Source organism: Terrapene carolina, unplaced genomic scaffold (genome assembly GCF_002925995.2).
Source record: "Terrapene carolina triunguis isolate 2854851 unplaced genomic scaffold, T_m_triunguis-2.0 Scaffold190, whole genome shotgun sequence".
Classification (NCBI taxonomy): Eukaryota; Metazoa; Chordata; order Testudines; family Emydidae; genus Terrapene; species Terrapene triunguis.
The window spans coordinates 2319076-2346903 of NW_020664541.1; the positions used below are offsets into that span (position 1 = coordinate 2319076).

The following is a 27828-nucleotide window of genomic DNA, read 5'->3' on the forward strand; positions in this document are numbered from 1 at the left end:
CTCTCCAGAGTCAAACAATGGCTGGTCCCTAATAAGGATGCATCCTTAAAAAAAATTTTAAAATGGCAAATAGCCACTTGATGGGCTTATGGAGGGAAACTAGATCCAATTCCACACATTCAATAACAAATTTCCCTTTTGAAATAGTATTCAATGAAAGTCTGGTTATCTTTATTCCAATCTTCTCCAAAACCTGAGCTGAAATGACATATACAGAAACAGAAGTTACAGGTTCTCCAAGGGTGTGCATTCTCAAGGAAAAACTGGGCAAAAACATCCCTTGTTTCTGCCCACACAACTGCTCAACAGAATAAAAATTTACCATCATTCTCTACCTACTGGCTCCACAAGCAACATAACATACCCCCCGTCAAAGGATTGCACAATGTACACATTAAGGATATTTGCTTTCATCTTCCTTCCTCTCCATCCCACTAAAAATATTTGGTAAACAAATGACTATATAACCAACAGAAACAGACCAAGTACTCAAAACATGCTTCACACTTCATGTCCCCAACAAAGAATGAAACAGAATATGCTGGGGTCTACACACCTCCTTGGGAGATGGAAAGGGTTGGGGGCTTGCATCATCAATTTGAACTGAGAAACAGTTTCACATGTAACAAGTTTACTCTAAAATGGCCTCTCAACATAAGGAATGTAAATTTCTACCCTATATTTTCCAGACTGGAAAGAGAACAGAGATATCATTATCATTAGATTATCAAGAGCCTTAATTCCTACTGTAAATTCTAATTTTCCAAGGAAAAGACAGGAATTGATGAACAACTGATGCTGACTGGTAAGGTACATGCTGGAATCATCTGCTCTGCATACCAATTCCCTCATCGGTAAAGACTTATTGAAATCTTTCGTTTGGCTTTTTATCAACATTGCCAGTTATCAGGCACTATGTTTCAATCTGGGGGATTTATTCCTAGTCAGGCAGAACTGATTTCTCTGCCTTTAAGGTCCTAATTGCTGGTGTTCCAAGGGCAAGGAGACTAGACCATTTCTTGCAAACACCTGAGAAAAATATCAGCCCAGGAATTAGAAGGGGCAGCATCTGACTCAATACTCATAGAATCTATGAAGTCTCCAACCTGCAAGGTCTAAAGATTGTTCATTGTAATACTACAGGTTGGCTAGAGACCAACCTGGACATAATGTTGAGCAGCTGCCAATAAGACTTCATTTGAAAGAATAAAATTAGAAGGAGGAGGAATGGTTGCTCAAGCCCTTCTTTGCTTGCAAGATGTTTTAGTTGTCCCTTTTGTTGTATGTTCTGACAGAAAAGGAACATCTGGTACATTATGAATGCTATTAATTAGGCTGTTTGCCCAGGAGTTCCTGGCACCGATGCATCTACTGCAAACTGCCAGATCACCAGATTCATTCCCATAAAAAGAAGTAGTCACACTCCGTTATGCTCATTTTAGTCAAAACAGGGTTAATTCAGAGTCTTGGTGGCAGACTGATTTATTTTTTATTCCTAGAGGGAAGGGAAAAATGTAATTAAAGCTTGAGTTAAGATATATATATATATATATATATATCCATAACTTACAGCCAAAAAAAATCATTTACAAAAATGTTGTAGATTTTTTTTTAAATCATTAGAAAGCCAGAAAATTCAAACTTAAGGTTAAATATAGCAAGGCTATGAAGGAAGCGAAGGGGGTGGGGGAGAGGGTGGGGGAGGGAGGGGCGGAGCGGGGATTCGGAAGAGATTTGGAGCAGCAAGGGGCAATAAAAAGGGTTTACTAGCCCAGTCCCCTATTCCTGGGAAGTGTGAAAGGAAAGTGGAGCTCAGCTGGCAGACCCCAACTTTTAGAGGCAGAACCCTATAAAGCCCCTCCACAATGTGTAAATTTTCACTATGCCGCATGGCAGCTTAGGGAAATCTTGCCCACTGAGGGGGAGACTTCCCTGCGTTTCAGACTATAATAGGCAGGACTGAAGCCCAGCTGGCTTTTAAAACAAAAGAATGATAAGAGGCCCTATTCCTCAAGGTACATACATACATGAGAATATAGGGCTGTGCTATCCTTTGGCAGACTCCCAAAGATTTTGAATCACAGCAAGCAACAATATGACCAGGGGAAATTATGTTTACACCTACTAAACTCCAGAAACCTATCAAGGATAAGGGGAAAATCTTAAGATGGGTACTGGAGTCATGGAGGAGGAAAGGGATGCAGAGGACAAGTTGTGGGGTGTAGAAGAAGAAAAATGGGGATAGGAAGGGAGCAAACACATTTTTGGAAATTCTGCAAATACATGTGGATTGCTTAAACTCCACATATTCACTTGGCCTCACCATTTTTGCCTCCGGAGAAGGTTAAGAGATCTGCACAGAGGAGGGCACCTTTCCTGCACAATTCATAAAGCTCTGATTGTGAGTGGAAGTGACAATCTTTATGCTGCCTCTTGCAGTAAGGCTCACCCAGTTTCTGCTTTATCTTTGGCCACTAGAGCCACTGTAGGTCTCCTGCTCTCTCCCCTCATGACCTCTGACCAAACATAGGATCCCTTCCTACAAACCTCTTAAGGTCTCTTGGAGAAGAAACCTGCTCCTTTGGACCTTACTGTATAGAGAAATGTAATCTGTGAGTACACTGAGACTTTATAGCTGCCTGGAAAACTTTGTAAAAACTATGACAACACCCCAGCAAAATTCCAAAAGAAAACTAGAAATGCCACCAAGCTTTACAAGTCCCCCAGATCCTTAAATGCTGTCCCAGAGCTTAAGTAAGTAACATCACCTCTCTGTGCCTCAGTGTCATCATCTGTAAAATGGGGATAATGACATTTACTTCCTTTGAAAGGTACTTTGGGATTTACAGTTGCTTTGAAAACTACTATGTAAGAGCTAGATATTATTAGAGACAGAGTACTTTTAAATGTGTTTTTCAGCTTCTCATATATAGTTTAGTGCACTAGATCTCAAGTCTTCCTATACAACCTCATCTGAAGTCTTTTGGACAGACTGTTTGGTATCTAAAACATGGCAGAAAAGTGTTAAAAAAAGGGTTTAATCACAGTTTGAACAGTCTTCTATGGCCATTATCTTCAAAACTGTTTGTTCCAGTAACCACAAATTTGATCAAAAATAGTATAGTGCCCACAGACCACACTTGTCATATTTGAAGCTGCACTAACTTTTATTGGGGCTTTTATATCGAGAGCAGTGGGCATATAACCAAAAAAAAAAAAAGTCTGCCTTATTTATGGTCTGGAATAGCTAGCACCACTCCATAATTAAAAAGGAATTAGGGTTTCACTGACAGATTGCATCTTTCAGTTGAAAACAAATACTTAAGATAACTCATTCCTTCTCTCCTAGGCTGGCAGAGGCTAGTGCAATGGAGAAACAATATGTTGAAGGTATGAAGGTAAAGTGGGCAGAGAGTATCTTATGTCACTTCGTAGCTATCACTCTGACTGCTTTATGAGTATTAAGATTAAAACAGAAGCTACTTCCAGGACTCTCATGTAGAAGAACAGTTGCTGAAACACTGCACCGAAACATGAGGATAAAGAAGTACTTCGCAATCCATTAACAACTTAGCAGGATGTTAATCGTCATCATCTGCAGGGCTAAACATTTTTGAATCAGCAGGCCTGGACAACTTGCACCCAAGAGTCCTAAAAGAGTTGGTTGAGGAATCTCTGGCTCACTGATGTTAATTTTTAATAAATCACGGAATACCGAGGACATTCAAGAAGACTGGAGGAGAGCTAATGTGCCAGTATTCAAAAAGGACAAGTGTGATAACCCAGGTAACTATAAATCAGTTATCATGACATCAAGCATAGTCATAACAACAGAAAAGCTAATAAGGGATTCAATCAATAAAGAATTGAAGGACAGAAATATAATTCATTACAGTCAACATGGTTTTATGGAAAATCAGTCTTGTTAAAAGAAGCCAGATTTAATTTAAAAAAAATTAGATTACAAGTTGGTTGACAAAGATAACTGCATAGATGTAATATATTTAGACTTTGGTATGATGTTTGACTTAATACCACATGACTTTCTCATTTAAAAATCAGCACTATAAAATATCAATAGAGCACACAAGAAGTGTATTAATAACTTAACGGGCAGATCTCAAGAACTAGCCGTCAATGGGGAATCATTGAATGAGGGTGTTTCTAGTGAGGTTCCATAGGGATTGCTTTTAGGCCTGATGCTATTCAACATTTTCATCCATGATCTGGAAATAAATATAAAATCACTGGTGATAAAATTTATAGCTTACACATATTGGTGGAGTGGTAAATAATGATGAGGAAAGTAGCAGTCAGTTATACAGAGCCACTTGGAGCACTTGGAAACCTGGGCCCATTCAAAGAAGATGCATTTTAATACAGCCAAAGGCAAAGTTTTGCATCTAGGAGTAAGGAATGGAAGTTATATCTACAGAATAGAGGACTGTATACTGGAAAACAGTGACTATGAAAAGGATTTAGGGGTCATAATGGACAGGAAACTCAACAAGCACTTTTCCTGAAGCAAAAAGGGCTGATGTAATCCTTGGGTGTATAAACAGGGCGAGTAAAGTAAGTATGAGAAGCGAACTGATTTTCTCTCTGTACATTGCATTGAGAAATTTTATGGACAAATGATAAAGCACAATTGGATGACCTTGCTTTTGCTGACAACATTTGTCCTGCTTAGTTCAACACATCCCTTAATGGAAGAAAGACTCAGTTTTTTGCAGATGAGCAAAACAAGTTGGTTTGTTCATCAACAAGGGGAAGACAAAATATATGGCTAACACTGTCCCAAGGTAACCTTTGAGTGGTATGTCATTTTTACCTATCTAGGGAGTGAGATGTGCAATGATGGTGCCACCATGCTAGACGTCAAGCAACAAATATCAAAAGCAGCAATTTCCATAAACTTGAAAGGATTTGGAAAAGTAGCATGATTAAAAATTCATATTTTTGTGCCAGAGCCAAACAGAATCATATCTGTCCTCCTTTATGGAGCAAAGTCATGGAAATCTACAACAGAAATTGATAAGAAGATCAACTCATTCCAAAGTAAATGTCTGTGGAAGATATCCAGAATCCACTGGAAAGAATTTCTTGCAACATCAGAAATTATAAGTAGAACAAACCAATTTAAAGCATCAAATATGGTAAGGAGACAACAATGGACCTATTTATAACATGCTTTAAAGAGGCCACCAACATGACTTCCACAGCAAGTGATAATATGAATACCACCTGGAAAGAGGGGTAAGGTAGAGAAATATTATGGAGAACAAAAAAGAAAGAAGCCAGATCCATCAGCATGACAATCTGATGCCCGAACAGACCAGCACAAGACCAAAAAAAAAAAAAAAAAAAAAAAAAAAAAAAAAAAAAAAAAACAAAAAAAAAAATAAAACAAAAAAAAAAAAAAAAAAAAAAAAAAAAAAAAAAAAAAAAAAAAAAAAGGCAGAAATGGTGGACACCCTATACATCTCAGGGTACAGGAGGATTACAGTGGTATAAGTACCTTCATAGGAAGAAACACACACTTACTGTAGGGCCCTGGAATTTACATCCTCTTGTTGAAGCAGTATGATTTTTAATACTTTTTCAATTTTGGGTGGTTTTATGCAATTCCCCTCCCCCACCCACAATTTGGTAAACAGTGTTTAGATTATATGGCAAGATTCAGTTGGATTTAATAAACTCAATAAGCTTCTTTATTTTGCATACAATCTGCTGGTGCTGAGTGCCATTAAAGAGTTGCCAAATTATGCCACAGGGATAACTCCACTTCCATGATGCATACAGGGATTACTTTTGTCTATCAGTTAACTTTGCAAACCAATCTGGGATCCTTTGGGATTTGAGACACTAAAATGGAAGATACCATTAAATGAAAGATACCTGATCTTTCCTTTCCCTCATTCCAAATCCCTCAGGCCAGGTCAACTGCTCTAGATAGTAGTGGTCAAATATTCAGTGTAGGTCACAAACAAAATGATAAGCTTGTTCAATTCATCTCTATTATTCTATCTAGGGCCAGGATATTGTTTTTTAATTTTACCTATTTTTTCCCCTTGGAAGTGAGCTCTTCTCTTTCTACCACCACACCCACTTTATTTTAAAGGTGTTCATTACCAAAGACTCGTTTGAATTTTGTTTTAAAACAGAAAGTCCAAAAGAAAGTAAATAAACCTACAAGAAAACCCCAACCAGAGCAGCATCATGTAAAGGCACTTAAGACAGCCAAAGTACTATATTTAAAAAATTGACTGCTATTCTAGTAAGCACCCGTGTCTTATTAAAATCATCACTCAAGACTCCCTCTACAGGTTAAAAGAGAATATGGTCTCAAGATGTTGCTATCATCCTGGAATTCCACAACCTTTGAGGTATTAGGTAGGGAATGCTGGATCTCTCCAGAGCACTTTGGAACTACCTTGACATTGACAAACCCAACATAGCAAGATGCTAGTAATGCTTCTACCAAGTTTGGCGTATACATCTTTTTGAAATCAAAAAAAGGTCTAGGGTGATGTTTGAGGGGGAAAGGGGTTTGAGATGGGGAAGCTTTACAATGCAACAATACACCACATACAATGCATACCCAGCTGCTGCTGCTTGGCCCTTTGTCTAAGATCAAAATTAGTTTCCAAAAAATATTGATAGCACCAGAAAGAGGATCTGTTCTTGCTTTTTCATGGGTATGAATGTGTCCTTTTCACTCTTACTCTTATGATCCCATATACAATAACTCCTCGCTTAACGTTGTAGTTATGTTCCTGAAAAATGCAACTAAGTGAAACGATGTTAAGTGAATCCAATTTCCCTTTAATAATTAATGTAAATAGGGGGGGGTTAGGTTCCAGGGAAATTTTTTTCATCAGACAAAAAACTATATATTATATAGATATACACACAGTATAGGTTTTAAACAAACAATTTAATACTGTTCACAGCTATGATGATTGTGACGCTTGGTTGAGGTGGTGAAGTTAGAGGGTGGAAGAGGGTGGGCTATTTCCCAGGGAATGCCTTACTGCTAAATGATGCACTAGCACTCGGCTGAGCCCCTAAGGGTTAACACGTTGTTAATGTAGCCTCTCACACAAGGCAGCACGAACACTAGGGAGGGGAAAAGCATAGCAGCCAGGGACAGACACGCACCTTGTGTGCGGGAGACAGAGAGAGAGAGAGAGATGCACACTGCCCCTTTAAGTAAGCTGACCCACTCTTAAGTGCATTGTCTTTTTAAGTGGATCAGGAAGTTGAGACAGCAGCTGCTGCCCCAAGCGCTTTCTCTGTCCGTGTCCCCTCCCTGCTCTATATGTAGAAGGGGTAAGTGGGGTGCATGAGTAGGGGGAGGGGGACACCCTGACATTGCCCTCCCTTTCTTTCCCCTCTGCACAGTAAGCAGGAGTCTCCAAGGCAGAGGGCAGGAGCAGCACATGGCAGTGGGGGGAGAGAGGGACAGCTGAACTGCCGATTGATAGTCTGCAATTGCTAGCCTGCTGGGAGGCTGTAGCACAGGGAACTTAGGGGAGTGGGGAGCTGATAGGGGGGCTGCCGGTCCACCCTGGTTACAAGCCCCCACCAGCTAGCTGCAACGGGCTGCTCTTCCTGCAAGCAGTGGACAAAGCAGGCGGCTGCCAAACGACGTTAGAAGGGAGCACTGCACAACTTTAAACGAGCATGTTCCCTAATTGATCAGCAACGTAACAACAAAACAACGTTAACCAGGACGACTTTAAGTGAGCAGTTACTGTATACAGAAACTGCCATGAAACTAGCACGAAGTTCTAAAATATTTCAGTTTACAAGTAAGGCATTTTAGCTACACAGCTTATAGGTCATTCACTGGCCAAGAATTTCTGATTGAACTCTACAGAAAAACATACTCAGACGTGTATGTAGCTGTTATTCTATAAAAAAAAAGTTCACAGACCAAGGAAAAGGAGCATAAACAAGAAGGCTAGCAATTACTGACAAATGATATAGTTAAGTATACAATACAGGTCTGGTTCTTGAAGCTAACCTCACCTTGGTATCCGTTCTATAAGACTGACCCTCACAACTTGAAAAGTGAGAAAGAAGGAGGAAGAAGAGACGCTGCTACATCAGAGTTTGATTTAATGACCTCTTCAGATGATTAATTATTTCGTGCCTTTGGTGCTGCAGCTAACAGACAGCTGGCATGGATCCAAAATGCCATTCTCCACTCTACATCTTTTCACAGGTGAGGATACTTTGCAAGCATATTCATGTCAAATTTAAGAACAGTTCATTTAAGTTTACAAATCCTCTTTAAAGAACTTTTTTCCTCTTTGTTTACTTCATACCCTACTTTCCTCTGCATACTTACCACTTTTAATAATGTGTAACGACGAGTCAAACAGACCCACTAAGATCCGTCACAAGCACTGAAACAACTGGATTGCAATTATGGTATCTTCAGAATAGTCAAGAATCTTTTCTCCATTGTGTTATCTCCCACTTCAAAGTGAAATTAGAATTTAAAAAGTACTACCCACTCCACTCTGAGGAGCACTGCATTTCTGTCCCCAGAGGATCTCATTGCTGGATTTTAAAACCAAATTCTCAGAGTTTTATCATCACAACCACAATCCTTCTATCCCACCAATAAATGACTAGTGTCTCCTTCAAAACCTTTTTAACACAGGTCCCATCAGTCAGAGGTGTCAGTTTTGGGATACTGAGAAACATTTCTTCCTCAGAAGGATCTAAATAGCCTTTGGAGTACTCCAAACCACCACCAACAAAAGAAGTAAGATCTCAAAACTGGGAATTGCATTCTGATCTGACAACGTCAGGATTTTGGGGGGGGGGGCACCAATCTAGATTTCCTTGAGTATTGCCACAGTACTTCATAGCATTTGCTTAGAATACATACAAATTAGGAATGAGTTAAATACCTAGAAAGAAACAAATTGGATTAAAAAAAACTATTCTGACATGGTTCAATCATAAGACTTGAGAACTGCCATACCAGGTCAGACCAATGATCTATCTATATCTAGAGCAGTATTTGTCTCTGACAGTGGTCAATACCAGAAGCTTCAGAGGAAGGTAAAACATGTAAAACATGAGGGGAAAAGGTGGGATGTTTCTTTCAAACCACAAGAAGTTAATGGATGGCTTATCTCCTGAAACATGAAGGTTTGAATTTGAATGTTTAACCTATGGTATCTAATGCTGAATCTTATTAAGTTCTCTGCCTCATCAATAATTTTTGGCAGTTCACTTCTCAGGTTGATTGTGCAATGTGTGAACAAAAATATTCTCGGTTTCAGATTTTTTAATCTTTAAACTTCTTGTTTTCATACCATGAGAACAATTTACTAGACTGGGGTGAGGGGACGGGGGTTTCCTAACTTGTCCAGAGGCAGATAAGACTTCAAATTCGGTTGTCTGACAAGAAAATATAGCTGTCCCAATTTCTGCGTTGAGGCTCTTCTCTCAAATAAATTAAAATAAAATGTTGCAGCTTTAACTATCTAAACTCATCTCTCTGCATTCTGCTTGATTGGTAAATTGTGCCAGGATTTCTCATTTTTGTTTTCTTGTATATTACTAACCTTATAAGTAGGGCTGTCAAGCGATGAAAAAAATTAATCGTGATTAATCGCACTGTTAAACAATAAGAGAATACCATTTATTTAAATATTTTTGGATGTTTTCTACATTTTCAAATATATTGATTTCAATTACCACATAGAATACAAAATGTACAGTGCTCACTTATTATGATTTTTATTACAAATATTTGCACAGTAAAAAAAAGAAATAGTATTTTTCAATTCACCCAATACAAATAATGTAGTGCAATCTCTATCATGAAAGTTGAACTTACAAATGTAGAATTATTTTTTTGTACATAAGTGCACACAAAAATAAAACAATGTAAAATTTTAGAGCCTGCATGTCCACTCAGTCCTACTTCTTGTTCAGCCAATCGCTCAGACAAACAAGTTTGTTCACATTTGCAGGAGATAATGCTGTCCGCTTCTTGTTTACAGTGTTACCTGAAAGTGACAACAGGTGTTTGTAGGTACAGTTGTAGCCGGCATCGCAAGATATTTATGTGCCAGATTCTCTAAAGATTCATATGTCCCTTCATGCTACAACCACGCTTCCAGAGGACATGCATCCATGCCGATGACTGGTTCTGCTCGATAACGATCAAAAGCAGAGCGGAGCAATGCATATTCATTTTCATCATCTGAGTCAGATGCCACCAGCAGAAGGTTGATTTTCTTTTTTGGTGGTTTGGGTTCTGTAGTTTCCGCATCGGAGTGTTGTTCTTTTAAGACTTCTGAAAGCATACTCCAGACCTCGTCCCTCTCAGATTTTGGAAGGCACTTCAGATTCTTAAATCTTGTGTCGAGTGCTGTAGCTACCTTTAGAAATCTCACATTGGTACCTTCTTTGCATTCTGTCAAATCTGAAGTGAAAGTGTTCTTAAAACAAACAACATGTGCTGGGTCATCATCCGAGACTGCTATAACATGAAATATATGGGAGAATGTGGGTAAAACAGAGCAGGAGACATACAATTCTCCCCCAAGGAGTGCAAACACAAATTTAATTAACGTATTTTTTTTAACGAGCGTCATAGGCATGGAAGCATGTCCTCTGGAATCATGGCCGAAGCATGAAGGGGCATACGAATGTTTAGCACAACTGGGACAAATTCCTTGCAATGCCACCTACAAAAGTGCCATGTAAATGTCTCTTCTCATTTTCAGGTGACATTGTAAATAAGAAGCAGGCAGCATTATGTCCCGTAAATGTAAACAAACTTGTTTGTCTTAATGATTGGCTGAACAAGAAGTAGGACTGAATGGGCTTGTGGGCTCCAAAGTTTTACATTAGGTTTTTCTTTGAGTGCAATTATGTAACAAAAAATTCTACATTTGTAAGTTGCACTTTCATGATAAAGATATTGCATTATGGTACTTGTATGAAATGAATTGAAAAACACTATTTCTTTATCATTTTTACAGTGCAAATATTTGTAATAAAAAATAATAGTGTAAAGTGAGCACTCTACACTTTGTATTGTGTTGGAACTGAAATCAATATATTTGAAAATGTAGAAAAGCATCCAAAAATATTAAACAATAGAATACCAATTGAAATTTATTAACAGTGCAATAAATTGTGATTAATTTTTTTGAGTTAATCGCGTGAGTTAACTGTGATTAATCAACAGCCCTACTTATAAGTTCAGGTTTGCCTTACTTTGTAGAAATTAAATTCCCAGATACTGAGAATCAGCACTGAGCCCATTGCAATAATTTATTTTATATGTTATTATAAATGATAATACTTAAAACGATAATTTTCATTAATATCCATTTGGCTTGAAATCCAGATCTAGTCACACTGAATAGCACTAGACTAGTCCTCCATTAGTGCTGCCTGCTGATGCTATTGAGTGCTAATTGTGACTGTGTCTTTGAATGTTATGTTCCTGGCACCCATTAAAGCCAGTAGGAAATGGCATGATAGAGCTAGAACGTAGTTTCACTTGGGGCATTCAACCATATCTGAGTCAAGCTCTGGAAGGTACTTTGCTAATGTGTGTGTATGGGCTTAGCTTAAAGCAGAAAAACCACATTCTACCACTGCAGCACCACAAGATAATGAGGAACAATATTTCCACCAAGATCAATATATCCTGAAAGGAGGTGATCTCGTGAATAAACATGCATGTGCACTGTCATTTCATACGAGTTTGGTGTTATTTAAATGTTATTTTAGAGAATCAGTAACAAAGGACACTCTCTTTTCCTTCTCAATCAGTACCTGTGTAAAGTGGTCTAGCAGATTGTCAACTTGTATGATGTGGTAATGGGGCTATTTTTTCCTCTGTGTTTTTATTTTAAATCTGGATGGGATGGGGCATTTGCAAATATGAGAGGTGTATGAGACAAAAGGGATAAAATTCCTTAAGAAAATCTGATTTCACATTAGCTCAGTCTATCTGGCCCTCAGGTCCTTGATAAATGTATGACTGTACCTCACTAAGCCTCTGAAAACACTATACGGGTGTGGAGGCTTCATGTGTGATGCACAGAAACATAGAAATCACAGGATGCAGAGCTTTGCCACAAAAGGCACATTACTTGTCTTTTTCTTGGCCTTTCCCAGTTTCAGAAACTAGGTAAAGCCAGAATCACCACATGGTGGATATTACCCCTATTTTGTGGAAGCCAAATTAACTGGGAAGAGAGAATTCTGGAACTGGAAAAAGCAGCTCAGCCCTTTTGTTCATCATTCTGCACGAAGCAGGGTGAGACTAGGGTGCTCAGAAGATGATCAAGGACTAGCATTATAAAATTTATGCTATTTCATTTTTAAATGTGTGAAGTGAAAAAAACACTAACCTGTGAATTGAGCTTGTTCACTTGGAGAAACACAAAGAAAAGAGTTCCAATGTTTGTTATTGTCAGGGAAATACCCTACATTCCACATCAAATTTGGTCCTGTGTAGATAGGAATGGCAGTGCTCTTTTCCTACATTGCCTTTGATGTCACTCACCATTTAGAGGATGAATACTGCCCTATAAATAAGTAACTGCTATAATAATTCAGCTCATATGCATGTAGCATGGCACTTCACCCCACCAACTCATTATGGTACAGGGAGCACTAAGAATAGGCTGAGAGCAGGAAAGTTTTAGCTCACCAAAGGAGTACTACAGATAAAAGAGGAGTTTGGCAAGCAAAGAAAGAACCCAGATACAGGATAGACGGAGGATATCAAGAAGGCATAGAATGAAAGCACAGAGGATTTGGGCCTGAATACAAAGGGAACGCTAATGACAAATTAAACTTTCATCTACATCATCATTTAGAATCAGTCAAGCAGGAAGCAGTACAATTTTAACACGGATTCTAAATGAGGCTCAGATTCAAACACTCAATTACATTTTCTAAGTCAGTGATTTATTACAAAGATAAGAAATGTACTGTAACATAAAACCATATTAAACCACAGGGGAGAGCCTGAGGGAGGAGGGGAACTTTACTAATCCCATTGTAAGGCCTGCACAGCCAGCTGCTATTGTCCTGTTTCATGCCCTAGGCATAAAAAAATACAAGGGGGAAGTGAGGAGATACACAGGTACACTGTAAATATTGAACTCTAGAATACACATGCTATGTTAACTATCAGCTATCACTAATACTGTGGGGTCACTTCAGAGCACAGTGTCAGGAAACCAAAAGAAAACTCTACAACCAACTTCACTAGTAGTCTCTGCTTGGAAGGAATTTGGGCACATATATACATTACGTTATTTCTGTAGTTTGAAAATCTATTTTCCATTTTACACTAAGCACTGTACAACCCAAATCATCACTGCAGTGTCTACTGAAAATTAGTTGCAAAGTAAATAGTTTGAAACTGAGTACCTACAAAATAAGAGGGGAAAATAAAAATTTTACTAAAGCTAATGTTAAAAAAATTATATAATACATAGGTTGAGAAACGAGTGTCTGTACATCTAGGTATAGTGCTTAGATTATCCACAAATACAAAGTTTGTTTTTAAAGTCATAAAAGATACATATAGTGCATAATCAGCAAGAACCCAAATTTAGGTGAATGAATTTAAGAATACAGTTTAGATATTTAGCATCCATGCATTCGAATACATTACTCATGAAAAAAGTTATACAGAGTTGCTGGCAGAAAGCAAAATATATCAATGAGTGAAGACTGTGCCTCAATAATTGAAAATTTAGGATAGGTTATCCATTTAGAGAAAAAAAACAAAAAACAGTCCATCAGGAAAGTATTTGAGTTACTTTCCTGACTGTGCTTCCTCCTGATATTGCCGATGTCAGGTGATGTGTTCTATGTAGATGTCCCTCAACCACCTGATGGCATCTGACACCATGAGTTGCCACATCAGCCAAGTGTAGCGTTGACCAACTCCACATTCTCTCAGCACTCGTTTGTTACCGGGGTCCCATGCGCCCAGGGCTCTGACGATCAGCGCGTGAGTTTGGACCTCGTAGCCCCTAGCCCTCAGGGTGTCAGCAAGAGGGGCGTATTTCTCCAGCTTTCAAGATCAGGCATCGTGGAAAGCCAAGGTCCTGTTCTCGAAGGGCACTGTGACGTCCACCATGATGATCTTCTTCCGGTCCTCGTTGGTGATGACGATGTCCAGTCGCAGTTGGCTGTTGGTTCTGGTGATGGCAGAGTTCACAGCTACCTTCCCCATAGGTCGTTGGATGGCTCTGACCAGGCGATCTTGGATGGCGTTGTGCTGCAGCTGCCAGGCTCTGGAATGGAGCTTGCAGCTACACAAGGCATGGGGTAGTGTCTTGTTGGCATAGCCGCACTTCCTGCGTCACTTTCCCGATTCCAGTGGCGGATGGCTCCGTTCAGTGGGACGCAGTTGAGCCGGGCCTGGCACATGAACCTCCAGCTGGCAAAATCAGGTGAAACTGCCCCCAGGGAGGAAGTGGTTGCTCGTGTCCCACTTGCATGTCACCTCAAAGGCCTTGCCCTGGTCCGACTTCCGTTTCAGGTTTTCCACGTATTGGCAGCGGATGGCATCCTTCAGGGTCCTCTCCAGCTTCGTTCTGGTTCTCGGAGTTATGATGGTGCACTCCGTGTTCTTCACCTGTGGCACCAGGACTCCCATCTCCTGGCATTCCTTGCACTACTACTACTAAAGCAGCCATAAATCCTTGTTTCCCGTACAGAACAAAAATATGTGAATATATACAACTTATTACTTCTGTAGCACTTTTCACGAGAACCTCAAAGCACTTTTCAAACATTAGGCCTCAACACATCCTGGGAGATAGGCAAGTACATTAAATGTGTATTACAGGTTGTTAAAGTAACTTTTTCAAGTTAACATAAGGCGTAGTGGCAAAGCTGAGTGAGAGCAGAACTCAGATCCAAGTCACAGACACTCTGCCTAATTACTAAACAACAGTCCCTCCCCATGTTAATAAACAGAATATAAGTGTTGCATTTGTACAGTTCCATAATTTCAGTGTCTCCAAGCATAACAAGTGGGACCTCACTCCACCTTGCCTGTTTGTGTAAAACATGCAGGTCACATTGTCCATCATGACCCTGATGCGGCAACGTGCGATCAGTGGGAGAAAGTGTCGGCAGGCACTGCGGATCACTCACAGCGCTAGGAGGTTGATATGTAGGGTAGATTCAGTTAAGGACCATCTGCCCTGCACCATTTGAGTGTGAAGGTGCGCTCCCCAACTGATGAAGGAGGCGTCAGTGGTTAGAATCATGGTAGGTGACAGTTACAGGAAAGGAATGCCAATACAGATGTTGTTGGGCTGTGTCAACCAGAGTAGTGAGTCCTTTACTCTCATTGGCTTGGATATGCGTTTGTGCAGGCTGTGCCTGTGAGGGACATATACTGTACGTTGCCACACTTGAAGGCATCACATGTGTAGCTGTGTGTGCTTTACCACTAATGTGGCTGCTGCCATGTGGCCGAGTAGCTGGGAGATATGTTCTGGTGGAGATCTGGGGTCAGGCTTTTACCTTGGATACAAGGTTGACAATAGCCAAAAATCTGTGAGGTAGAAGGAAGGCTTTGGCTTATATGGCGTCTAACTGTGCCCCGATGAACTCCAGGTGTTGCACTGGCATTAAAGTAGATTTCTCCAAGTTCACACAAAGGCCTAGCTCCATGAAGAGGTTCATTGTCACCCGGAAGGTGTGAAGAGCAGCGGTTTCAGACAGGACTTTGAAGAGACAGTTGTCTAAGTACAAAAAGATGGTGATGCCCTGCTTGCAGAGGTAGGCAACGACTACCACAAGACCTTCAAGAACATGAGGGGCCATTGACAGTCCGAAAGGCAGTGCCTTGTACTATAGTGGTCAGTGCCCATGGTGAACCAGAGAAAACATCTGTGGTCAGGGGGTATAGTAATAAGGAAATAAACACCTTTGAGATCGAAGGCCGAGAACCAGTCCCCCTGTTCCAGTGCTGGGATAATAGTGGAGAGGGTAACCATCTTGAAGGGTTGCAGTTTGATGAACTTGTTAAGGTTTCAAAGGTCCAGGATAGGCCACCACCCACCAGATTTCTTCTGGATCAGAAAATAAAGGGAGTAGAAACCCTGTCCTCTGTGTTGAGAAGGGACAAGTTCTATTTCTCACAGTTGCAGAATGGGTTCATGAGAAAGGTCCCTGAAGAGGGACGGGGAGGGAGGGTGGTGGGGTAGAATGGATAGGAAAGGGATGGAGTATCCTTCCCTGATGATCTTGAGGACCCACCTGTCTCAGGTGATTAGCCTCCATGATGGAAGGAAGAGGGCTAAGCATTTGCCAAACTGGTGGGATGTCAAAGATGATTGGTATGACTGGAACATGGGGAGGCTTCTCCGGGCCTCGACAACACCTTCAAAATTGTTGCTTGGCTAGAGGTGCATGTGAAGTATCCCCTTGAGGAGCGGTCTGTCTGCATATGGCAGGTGGCTTTTATCATCAGTGCTCAGTGTCATAAGGCTGCTGAGGGGTGTACTGCAGTGGTCAGGATCTTAGGGGAAGATACTTCCCGGGCGTCTTTTCGGCGCTGGTGTGTAAATGCCAAGAGAGCGTACAGTAGCTCAGGAGTCTTTAAGGGAGCATAGGGAGTCATCCATATGCTCCGCAAATAATTTGGGACCTTCCAAGGATAGATCCTCTACTGTAGTTTGCAACTCTTTAGGAAAGCCCGAGAGGTGGAGCCATGACGCCCGCCTTATAACAATGGCAGTTGCGATGGAACGGGCAGCCATGTCCACAGAGTCCAAAAAGGTTTCCAGAGATGTACAGGCTTTCATCAGGTAGGTCCTGGCAGAGTTCTTGTATTTTTGAATAGTTGACATAATTATATTTAGCCATTAGAGCCCTGTAGTTGGAAATGCATAACTGGAGAGTTGCAGACGAATAAACTTTGCATCCGAACAGGTCAAGTCGTTTCCAGTCTCTATCACAGTGGGTATTGATGAGATTAATATTGATGTCCTTTTTCCTGCACAGCATTGACAACTATAGAATTCGGGGTGGGGTGAGTAAAAAGAAATGCCAAGTCCTTTGCAGGAACATATTTTTTCCCACCTGCTTGTAAGTTGGTGGAATGGACGTGGGGGTCTGTCAGAGTATTTTTGCAGGATCAAGTAGGGCCTTGTTGATAAGGAGGGCTACTTTAGAAGATGACGACATATGCAAGTTGTTGAGCAGCTTAAGTTGTTAGTTCTTCACCCCCTCTAAAGGGACCTGAAAAGTGTCTGCAATCCTGCAAAATGACTCTTGAAAGTGTCTAAAGTCGTCAGCTGCAATAGGAGATGGAGGCAAGATAGCCTCATCAGGAAAGGAAGAGAAAAAGTGGAGTGGCGGTGGAATGTTCTCCTGCTCTTCTTCCTCCTCCGATACAGGCAGAGGCTCAGCCTGCGGTGGACGAGAGATCAATGAAGAAGGCAAAAATAAAATGGTTACCTACCTTTCGTAACTGTTGTTCTTTGAGAGGTGTTGCTCATGTCCATTCTATGCTAAGGTGTGTGTGCGCCCATGTGCAAAGTTGCCGGAGATTTTCCCCCTCAAGTTCACTTTCTGAAGGGCCAGCTCTAGCTCTCCCTGGAGCCCCACATTTATGCACCGGTATAAGGGGCATCGCCAGCCCCACACCCTCTCAGTTCCTTCTGGCAGCCGGTATCAAGCGGAGTGCCCCAAGGGTCGGTTTTGCTCAATATCTTCATTAATGATCTGGAGGATGGCGTGGACTGCACTCTCAGCAAGTTTGCAGATGACACTAAACTGGGAGGAGTGGTAGATACGCTGGAGGATAGGGATAGGATACAGAGGAACCTAGACAAATTAGAGGATTGGGCCAAAACCAACCTGATGAGGTTCAACAAGGACAAGTACAGAGTCCTGCATTTAGGACGGAAGAATCCCATTCACTGCTACAGACTAGGGACCAAATGGCTAGTCAGCAGTTCCGCAGAAAAGGACCTAGGGGTTACAGTGGACGAGAATCTGGATATGAGTCCACAGTGTGCCCTTGTTGCCAAGAAGGCTAATGGCATTTTGGGCTGTATAAGTAGGGGCATTGCCAGCAGATCAAGGGACGTGATCATTCCCCTCTATTCAACATTGGTGAGGCCTCATCTGGAATACTGTATCCAGTTTTGGGCCCCACACTACAAGGAGGATGTGGAAAAATTGGAAAGAGTCCAACGGAGGGCAACAAAAATGATTAGGGGGCTGGAGCACATGACTTATGAGGAGAGGCTGAGGGAACTGGGATTGTTTAGTCCGCAGAAGAGAAAAATGAGGGGAGATTTGATAGCTGCTTTCAACTACCTGAAAGGGGGTTCCAAAGAGGATCTAGACTGTTCTCAGTGGTGGCAGATGACAGAACAAGGACTAATGGTCTGAAGTTGCAGTGGGGGCGGTTTAGGTTGGATATTAGGAAAAACTTTTTCACTAGGAGGGTGGTGAAACATTGGAATGGGTTACCTAGGGAGGTGATGGAATCTCTTTCCTTAGAGGTTTTTAAGGTCAGGCTTGACGAAGCCCTGGCTGGGATGATTTAGTTGGGGATTGGTCCTGCTTTGAGCAGGGGGTTGGGACTAGATGACCTCCTGAGGTCCCTTCCATCCCTGATATTCTAAGATTCGATGATTCTAAAACTATTATTATCCTTAATACTTATTCTTAATAGACTTAGATAAATATAATACAGCTGGCTTTGGGGGAAGTTTTTTATACACCTTCAGTTTTAGCATCCAGTTGATAAATGTTTAGGCCTCTGGTTCATAAACTGTGGTCCATTAATTGTTGGTCCATTAATATCAGATTCTCTCTGGGGAGTTGCCTCAAAAAACTGCCATGTTCAGAAAAGGCACTTACATTTTGTCATGTGGTAGCTACTTTGCACAACAAACTGCTGCAGAGCGTGGTATAAACTCCCTAAGACACAAAACACAACCTTCACTCAAAAGCACAGGTTTGCCATGTTACTATACTTTACTGTCTCACAGTAATAGCCACGTGTCTGTAGTCTCAGAGGTGGTTCTTTCAAACTGCTTTGATTATCTGGTATTGAAAATTTTCTATTCCCTCCCGATCCCAACTACCTTCCAAGACCTATGTAGCAAGGAGGATGATAATGAACGATGAGTGAATGCTAGTGATACCCTGCCCGTCCTCTCCACATCGTTCTCTCCTTCTATGGACCCTAACCAACATAATGTATAAGCTTTTCTGCTAGATTTATTTTCATTGAAAAGGAAAACACAAGGCTCCTCCAAAGGTACTGACTGTTCGGTTAAACTAATTTTCTGCCAGTGAGACAGAGGGAGAGAGAGCTGTGCATCACTTTCCCAGGCTCCATATTCCTTACATTTTATATGATCTCCTCACATTGCATTAAATAAATGTGCTGTCTTAAAAATATCGTAATTGTAAGAACTCCAAAGTGGAGCAATTCTAGTACTTGAAATGTGAGCTAGATGAGGTTTGCCTAATAAGATCCAAGACATCACATTTTGTTGCGTATCAACTTAACGGAAGTGGTGATGCCAATGGACTTTTTCATTTATTTAAATTCTGCATTATTTATAGCTCTCTTAAAAGTGCTGAATTAAAATTAATCTTCTCTTTTTGATTTTATCATTAGCCAGTTAGTAAACATCACTATCCCTCTTTCGAATTACTGGAAGGTATAGTTTCTTGTTTACCTCTTTTATATACCAGCCTCAACCGTGCTCTTAGCAGTGCACAGAACACACCACACATTTGACTATGCCAACCAGTCCAGGCATGAATCCAACAACTTCAGAAGGAGTGCTTTAGATAGCTTCTGCTGCAAAGAGAGTAGGTAGAGTACAGTAAAGATTTTTATGAATCCCCCAAACAACTATTTCTTTAGTTTTCTGAGCAAAAGATCAAATACCTAGAATAATTATTTAGAATCACAGGATTTTGTTCAACAGTTTTAAAACAGATCAAATTTTGGCCCACAGATGCTTGACAGTATCATACTTTAAGAGCATAATTTACCCCAAAACATCTTGGCTATGACAACTTTACTGCTAGAGATGGTATTTCTTAATTTTAACAGACAGCATGTCACTTTGCTTAAAGGATTTTTTACATAAACAGTGCCTAGCACAATAGGATCCTGGTCCATAACCAGGTCTCCTTGGTGCTACAGTATTGTTACTGCTACTACTTATAATAATAATCAGATTCTTTCAATTTTAAGACCCTTAGTTTCCAGGTATTATTTCCAAATTTAAATATTGCCCAGTCATCGTTTTTTCTGTGCAAGCTAAGAAGTTCTCTGTAATGAAAATGTCCATATTTCCAAGATTTTGTTCCTCTACTTCTGATGCTAATGCAAGTCCCCGCTCCAAAACAAGCATTTGGTCCTGTTCTGATCTCCAGGGGGAGAGGTAGGTAGGGGTGTGTGTGTGGGGGGAATGGAATGGCTGGGAGGGAGAAGCATTTAATAAAAGTTGAACAAACAATACATGCTTGTACGACACCTAGTTCAACCAAGTTCATCCAACATGTCATCAATTCCACTTCACTGCCACCAGAAGTGGACAGATGCTGCTGCTGACACCTAATATCCACAGAAGCAAATCTAGAAGCACTGCACAATGGGAAAACTTTTTCTTCTGCCAGTTTCCCTTCAGAGGACCTTATTGTGTTCCATATTGAGATAACATGGGTAGAGCTAAAACAAGATTCCAGCATCACACCAGCCAAGAAAACATGAAATATTAACAGCTTTACTGGCAACAGCCATTGTTTCAGGAGATGTTTAAAACTAGACAAGAGTCATAAGGCCTTTGATTCACTGTGTATCCAACTAGAAGATAAAGATTAAATCCTACTGTGTCAGGATTGCCAGTTGTAAATGCTAGTGAGGGGGTGGGGGTGGGAGGCTAGATCAAGCCAGCAAAAAAAAAAAAAAAAAAAAAAAAAATGAACAGACTGCAGATAGAAACAAAAAAGATTAAAGTCTGTACACATTTTCTGTAACTGACAATTCAAATTTTCATTAAAAGATCTGACAAACAATCCTTGGGAAAATCAGAATTCTGACTTGTATAAATGAAGACAGAAAATGGATTTCAACTTCAGAAGAAATGCTAAAAAATCTGCCACATGTTATAAATAGTACAGGAAATAAGGATATTCACGTTAGAGGACCAAGTCCATTAACTTAAAGATTGAAGCAATCCTGATAAACCTCTGTCAAGGTGATTCCCCACTCTGGCACTTCAAGTGCAGAAGGTGGGGGTCCGCAAGGATTTTAAAAATTTATACTGGCCACTCCAGGCTTGTATTAAACTCCCAAGGTTACAGCTTTTCTCTGACCTTGGATGGGTAGATGCTGCCACCACCTAAGTGCAAAAACCCCTTTGAAAAGAGGCGCACTTGGGAATTCCTTGCTCTGGGGTACCCTCAAGCCCTTTCACCCCCGCTCCGGGGAAGAGCTGAGAAAGAAAACAAATGAAATCAGCTGTTGCCACCATCTAATTAAACAACATGTGCACAAACCTCTTAGGAACACACAAATCCAATCCTGTTCTTAAAAAAGGTAAAAAAAATTAAAAACAAAAAGAAGGAAAATACATCTGGAACTTAGGCTTTTTGCTAGGTTTTAAAAAAACCATTACAAGGATTAAGCATCAAGATAGCTTCTTGAGGTCCAGTTTAAAAGGTTACAAGCAAAACAAAAGCACATGGGGTTAGCACAGAGGAGTCCACAAGCCATAAATAAATAAAAGATAAACCTAATCCCGTCTTCCTAGACATTTCCTGATCTACTTACATATCTGGGGTTTTAAATAAGTAGTTTCTAGGTATCATCGGATGATTTTCATACCTGGCCCAAAGCTTTTTATGCATAGTTCCAGCCCTGTCTCTGCTCTCCAGGAGAGCAGACAGACAGACAAAGGGCAAGTTTTTTCCCAATTTTAAAAAGTTCTAGCCTTCCCATTGGCTCTCTTGGTCAGGTGCTCACTCCCTTCCTTTTACCTGTGGACTTTTTAACACTTTACAGGTAAAGCAAGTAGAGAACAGCTACTAACAGGGATTTTATAGCTAACTGGCTGGCTGGGTGTCGATAAAAGGGAGCTCCCCCCCCACCCCTTTCATTTATCACAACCTCTATATATGGTCTAGCAACATTTTGAACAATTATTATATATCCAAGCTTCTCGGTCAAAAAGTACGACAGGGAGCTCAACCAGTATTGAGTATGATGCACTAGGGCTCATTTAAACACATGGGTCAAAGCCATGCCTGGTATAACTCCACTGAAATCAGACTTGTTTACATCCCTAAAAAGTAATAAGTCTTTAGTAAAAAGCCAAGTCCATAGTAAAAGGTATGTGGCCTAAATGTTAGAACAGGGGACTGGGAGATAGGATTCCTGGAGTCTATTAATAAATAGTACTGATTTACTATGTGACCTTGGTCAAATTGCTTAAACTCCACCTGAATTTCCCCTTTTGTACAAGGTTAACTCTTACTGAACTCAATATTGTCTTGAGCCCTCAAGGTTCATAGCTTAAGCAAATAAAAATCTGTTGGCCAGGTGAGAGAAACTGGCTGGGCTGGCACATAATCAATTTCTTGAACTACCAAAGTAACTACAGCCTCCGCCCTCCCCACCGCCATTAAGACAATGGGTTGGAAAGGATGAGTTTTCAGGCGACATGTCCACCACACAAATACTTCAGTCATTACAAACAGTAAGGTAGAAGCAGAAGCAACATATAGGATCACTGAAAGGTTAACACTGGTGTTTTCTCTGTTTTGCTTTTGGGTTGTTTTTTAATTTCCCTTCAAAACTTTGACTGTTCATTATAAACGTGAGCTTAACCTTCCCATTACAATCAACAAATTCACCCACTAACCTCAAAAATGTAAACAAAGGAACAAAGGGATGTTTTGGCAACCTTGGATATTTTTTATCAGGACTGAGGATATATCAGAGGACACAAGAACCTTGTACATCTGCGAACTTACCTTCTTCTGAAGAACGTTGACCTTGCGTTCTTTTACATCCAGCATGTCCTTGAGGTCATGTATTTCTCCTGCTTGAGTCCCTTTCTCCTCGGCTATCTCCTGGATCTGCTTTGTCTTCTTATTCAGCATGGTCTCTTTTTCCTCCAGACGTAATCGTAGTGCATCCACCTGAGTTTACACATGCAGAAACAAGACTTGGTTAGATAGGAAAGGAAAGAGTTATTAGACAAGGCATACACCACTTCCACAATAAAATGAGTGGTGGCAAACCCCAGACAGATTCTGGTAACTAATCTCCCATTAAGACTGTGAAATCCAACAGCCTCAGCAAAGACGGTTACTATTCAAGAATGATTTATCAAACCAAGATTACTTGGAGACCTGATGCCTATATAAACATCAATATTTAATAGGGCTGTCATTAATTGCACTGTTAAACAATAATAGGATACCATTTATTTAAATATTTGTGGGTGTTTTCTACATTTTCAAATATATTGATTTCAATTACAACAGAATACAAAGTGTACAGTGCTCACTTTATATTTATTTCTGATTACAAATATTTGCACTGTAAAAAATAAATGTTATTTTTCAATTCACCTATTACAAGTACTGTAGTGCAATCTATCATGAAAGTTGAACATACAAATGTAGAATTATATACAAAACAATAACTGCATTCAAAAATAAAACAATGTAAAACTTTAGAACCTACAAGCCCACTCAGTCCTACTTCTTGTTCAGCCAATTGCTAAGACAAACAAGTTTGTTTACATTTACGGGAGATAATGCTGCCTGCTTCTTGTTTAGAATGCCACCTGAAAGTGAGAACAGACGTTTGCACGGCACTGTTGTAGCCGGCATTGTAGATAGTTACGTGCCAGATGCACTAAAGATTCATATGTCCCTTCATGCTTCAACCACCATTCCAGAGGACATGCATCCATGCTGATGATGGGTTCTTCTCAATAACGATCAAAAGCAGAGCGGACCGACGACGCATGTTCATTTTGATCATCTGAGTCAGATGCCACCAGCAGAAGGTTGATTTTCTTTTTTTGGTGGTTCGGGTTCTGTAGTTTCCGCATCAGAGTGTTGCCCTTTTAAGACTTCTGAAAGCATGCTCCACACCTCCCCTCTCTCAGATTTTGGACAGCACTTCAGATTCTTAAACCTTGTGTCGAGTGCTGTAGCTATCTTTAGAAATCTCTCTTTGGTACCTTCTTTGTGTTTTGTCAAATCTGTCGTGAAAATGTTCTTAAACAAACATGTGCTGGGTCATCATCTGAGACTGCTATAACATGAAATATATGGTAGAATGTGGGTAAAACAGAACAGGACACATACTGTTCTCCCCCCAAGGAGTTCAGTCACTAATTTAATTAACACTTTTTTTTTTTTAATGAGCATCATCAGCATGGAAGCATGTGCTCTGGAATGGTGGCTGAAGCATGAAGGGGCATACGAATGCTTAGCATATCTGGCACATAAATACCTTGCAATGCTAGTTACAAAAGTCCCATGCGAACACCTGTTCTCGCTTTCAGATGACATTGTAAATAAGAAGCAGGCAGCATTATCTCTCATAAATGTAAACAAACTTGTTTGTCTTAGTGATTGGCTGAACAAGAAGTAGGACTGAGCGGGTTTGTAGGCGCTAAAGTTTTACATTGTTTTGTTTTTGAATGCAGTATGTAACAAAAAAAAATCTACATTTGTAAGTTACACTTCCACGATAAAGAGATTGCACTACAGTACTTGTATGAGGTGAACTGAAAAATACTATTTCTTTTATCGTTTTTACAGTGCAAATATTTGTAATAAAAAATAATATAAAGTGAGCAGTGTACACTTTGTATTCTGTGTAGTAATAGAAATCAATATATTTGCAAATGTAGAAAAACATCAAAAATATTTAATAAATTTCAATTGATATTCTATTGTTTAAAAGTGTGATGAATCACGATTAATTTTTTTGAGTTAACTGCATGAGTTAACTGCGATTAATCGACAGCCTTAATATTTAACATAAAAACATAACCACAGATTTTAACCCCACATGGCATGTGGTTATTGGCTTTTATATGTATGTCCTGAGATATTCACTGAAAATATCTGATCTCTCTCTCTCTCTCTGTAGGTCATAAAACCGTAGCTTAAGCAATATTTTGTTCAAGGTAGGGAAAAATAAATAACTGAAAATTTAAATTTCTGAAGTTCTAGAAAATTTGAATATACCAGAATATCTACTGCTTGCCTAAAAAGAAATTAAAAAACCCAGTTCTTACAAAACCAAAAAGTTAAAAAATAAATAAATGAGAACTGCAGAAGACAGAATTTTCCATTGTAGATCAGGACATTTGTTTTTCACTGGTCACTGATGGTGGCCATTACCAAATACTTCAGAACAGCAGCAACAATTTTATCCCTCCAATGAGATATACCATTGTGCAATGCAATACTGTACATGGGGATCATTTTGCCCTATAATATGAGATTTGACACAATCTTCGGTATGTGACTCTTCAGTAAATCCACAGGTTGACTGTGTAATAAGTAATATCTACATTTCTCTTTTACCACATCTTTTTTAGACATATCCCTTCTACATTTACCAGACATTCATCTGACATCATAATTTTATATTAATATTTCAGAATTTTACCACCATGTAGATGCCATTATTATGTTTTCTTCTCAGTAGTGGAGGTTCTCACAATTTTAAGAAAAATTTCCCCCATTTCAAAAATACAGAGATACAAATGCTAAGTAATAGTACTAAGTGGGTTGCTGCATGTTCAATCATCTGCAGTTACACTACACTGTATTAGTTGAGCCTGGAGGTAATATAAACATGGATCTCTGACTACTGCACATCAATATGTGAAAAGAGGGGAAACAATCTTATGGTTACCTGAAGATTTCCAAAAGTGTTTCTGGTTTAAACAGCAGCTGAAGTGTCAAAGATGGGCAGCAAGTCCTTTGAACCTCAATACCATGTAGCACCTTAATACAAGAGGATCTTTCTGCAGGACATATCTTTATGCTGAAGATGAAGGGGGGAAAGGACCACACTCCAGAACTTTGTGGGCCATAATTTGGCCATAAAAGCATACTTTGACCTCCCATGGTGTCACCCAAAGGAAAAATAAGTTAGGGAACTTCCATGGCCTCCACAAAGAGTTGTAAACTGACAAGCCTCTGTTTTTCCCTCTATTTCTCTTCTCCACCTATTAAACTAGACAGAGCATACAAGGCAAACAAACAAAAAAAGGGCAGGAGAAGGAATCAGACTTTTGAATATAAATTCAATCTGAAGAAAAAGGCCACCATAGAGCAAAGAACACTCTCAAAGACCATTGTGGAATATGAAATCTGACAACACCAGGCTGCTCAAGATACCAAAAGAAACCCACTGACCCTTATTCGCTTGGCATTCAGGCAGAGTTCAAACCAGCCAGCTTGGCTGCTAATCCTATTTGACAGTATCAGATTTGGTTCCCATTAGCTGAATCCATTACAGGGCATCAGTCACGGTGAGTAAGTAGGGTGCTTATTGAATCCCTTGCCCCTTCTGCACAGCTCAGGCTGACAGAGACATGAAGTAAAAAGAAAACGTGGACAAACTCCAAATGGGGAAAGAAATTAAACAAACAGAAAGTTAGATGCTTTAGACTTTGTGTATGTCAGTCCAATTTCCTTAATTTCTTTCTCCTAACTGGGAACACTCATCAAAGCCACAGCATCTATAGTATAACTCTCAAAGAAAACCCTTCACTGTTTTGTCTGATCTCTATTATATGGAACACTGAGCCCTCCCCTGTGGGGAAAAAGCAGCCCAGGTCTTCAAGTCAGCAGTGCAGTCCCGGCTGCCTGTACTCCTGGAGTCTTCCTGCTCACTTCCACATCATTAAAATCACATTCCTAATTTCTTATCCATTATGTAAGACTATGGGGGGGGGGGGGGGGAGGGAGAGGAGACGACAAAATATACTGTGAATGAATACCAGTGTGATGTGTACCATATAAATACCATAGATAAAGTAGTTATTTTTGTAAGAAAAAATTTAACAGGGGTATCCAAGTGGCTGAAGAGTGTTTTTGAATCTCACAAGCCACAGTTTTTGCTACTTTCACTAGCTCCTAGTGTTCAGCCTGCATAAACATCAAATACGTTGTTTCAAAATCTTCTAATCCTCAGGTTAACAGCCTTCATTCATTCTTGAGGAAAAACTAAAAATTTCCCTCACAAGCAATGCCACATACCCCCAAATGGTTGTTAAATAGCAAATGAGACACCCCACTTAGTACTTCACTTCTGAGGAGGAACCTTTACTTACACAAATCCACTGAAGACCTTCCATCTTCTGATTGACTGACCTCTTTGAACTCTATATTGGCTTATGGTTTGGAGTAAACTGAACTCCTTGGTTTATTTTGTGTGAGGTCCCTGCCTTAGAGAACCACAGAAAACACTTTCAGGAAAAATCCTCAAAGGCTGGCAAGACACACAGTTATCACCCTACCACTGTTCTTGGCAGAATGATCCACTTGTTTATTCACATCAGCTCAGTTTATGGATGGCATCCACCCAGACTGCCAAGAATTGAGGTCTGTGGCAGCCAGGTGATGCCAACTTCAACAAAGTCAGTGCAAGGCTTCTTCTGCACACACAGAAATGGCTGTGAAGGCAGCCACTGGGGTTTTGCCATCCCTAGCCTGATTTCTGCACCTTATGCAGTATTAGCTTAACCTAAGGGTAACCTGCCTATTTGC

The 27828-nt window shown here is 40.2% G+C and overlaps 1 protein-coding gene across 7 annotated transcripts in view; it reads right to left on the minus strand.

Moving 5' to 3' along the window:
• ERC1 (ELKS/RAB6-interacting/CAST family member 1) overlaps positions 1 to 27828 on the minus strand; it is a 524735-nt gene that overhangs the window by 353319 nt on the left and 143588 nt on the right. For all 7 annotated transcript variants that reach the window (XM_024204585.2, XM_024204602.2, XM_024204575.2 and 4 more), the window contains one exon: positions 23050 to 23217. In XM_024204585.2, the coding sequence (XP_024060353.1) occupies positions 23050 to 23217 (168 nt within the window). The remainder of the gene's footprint in view (positions 1 to 23049; positions 23218 to 27828) is intronic.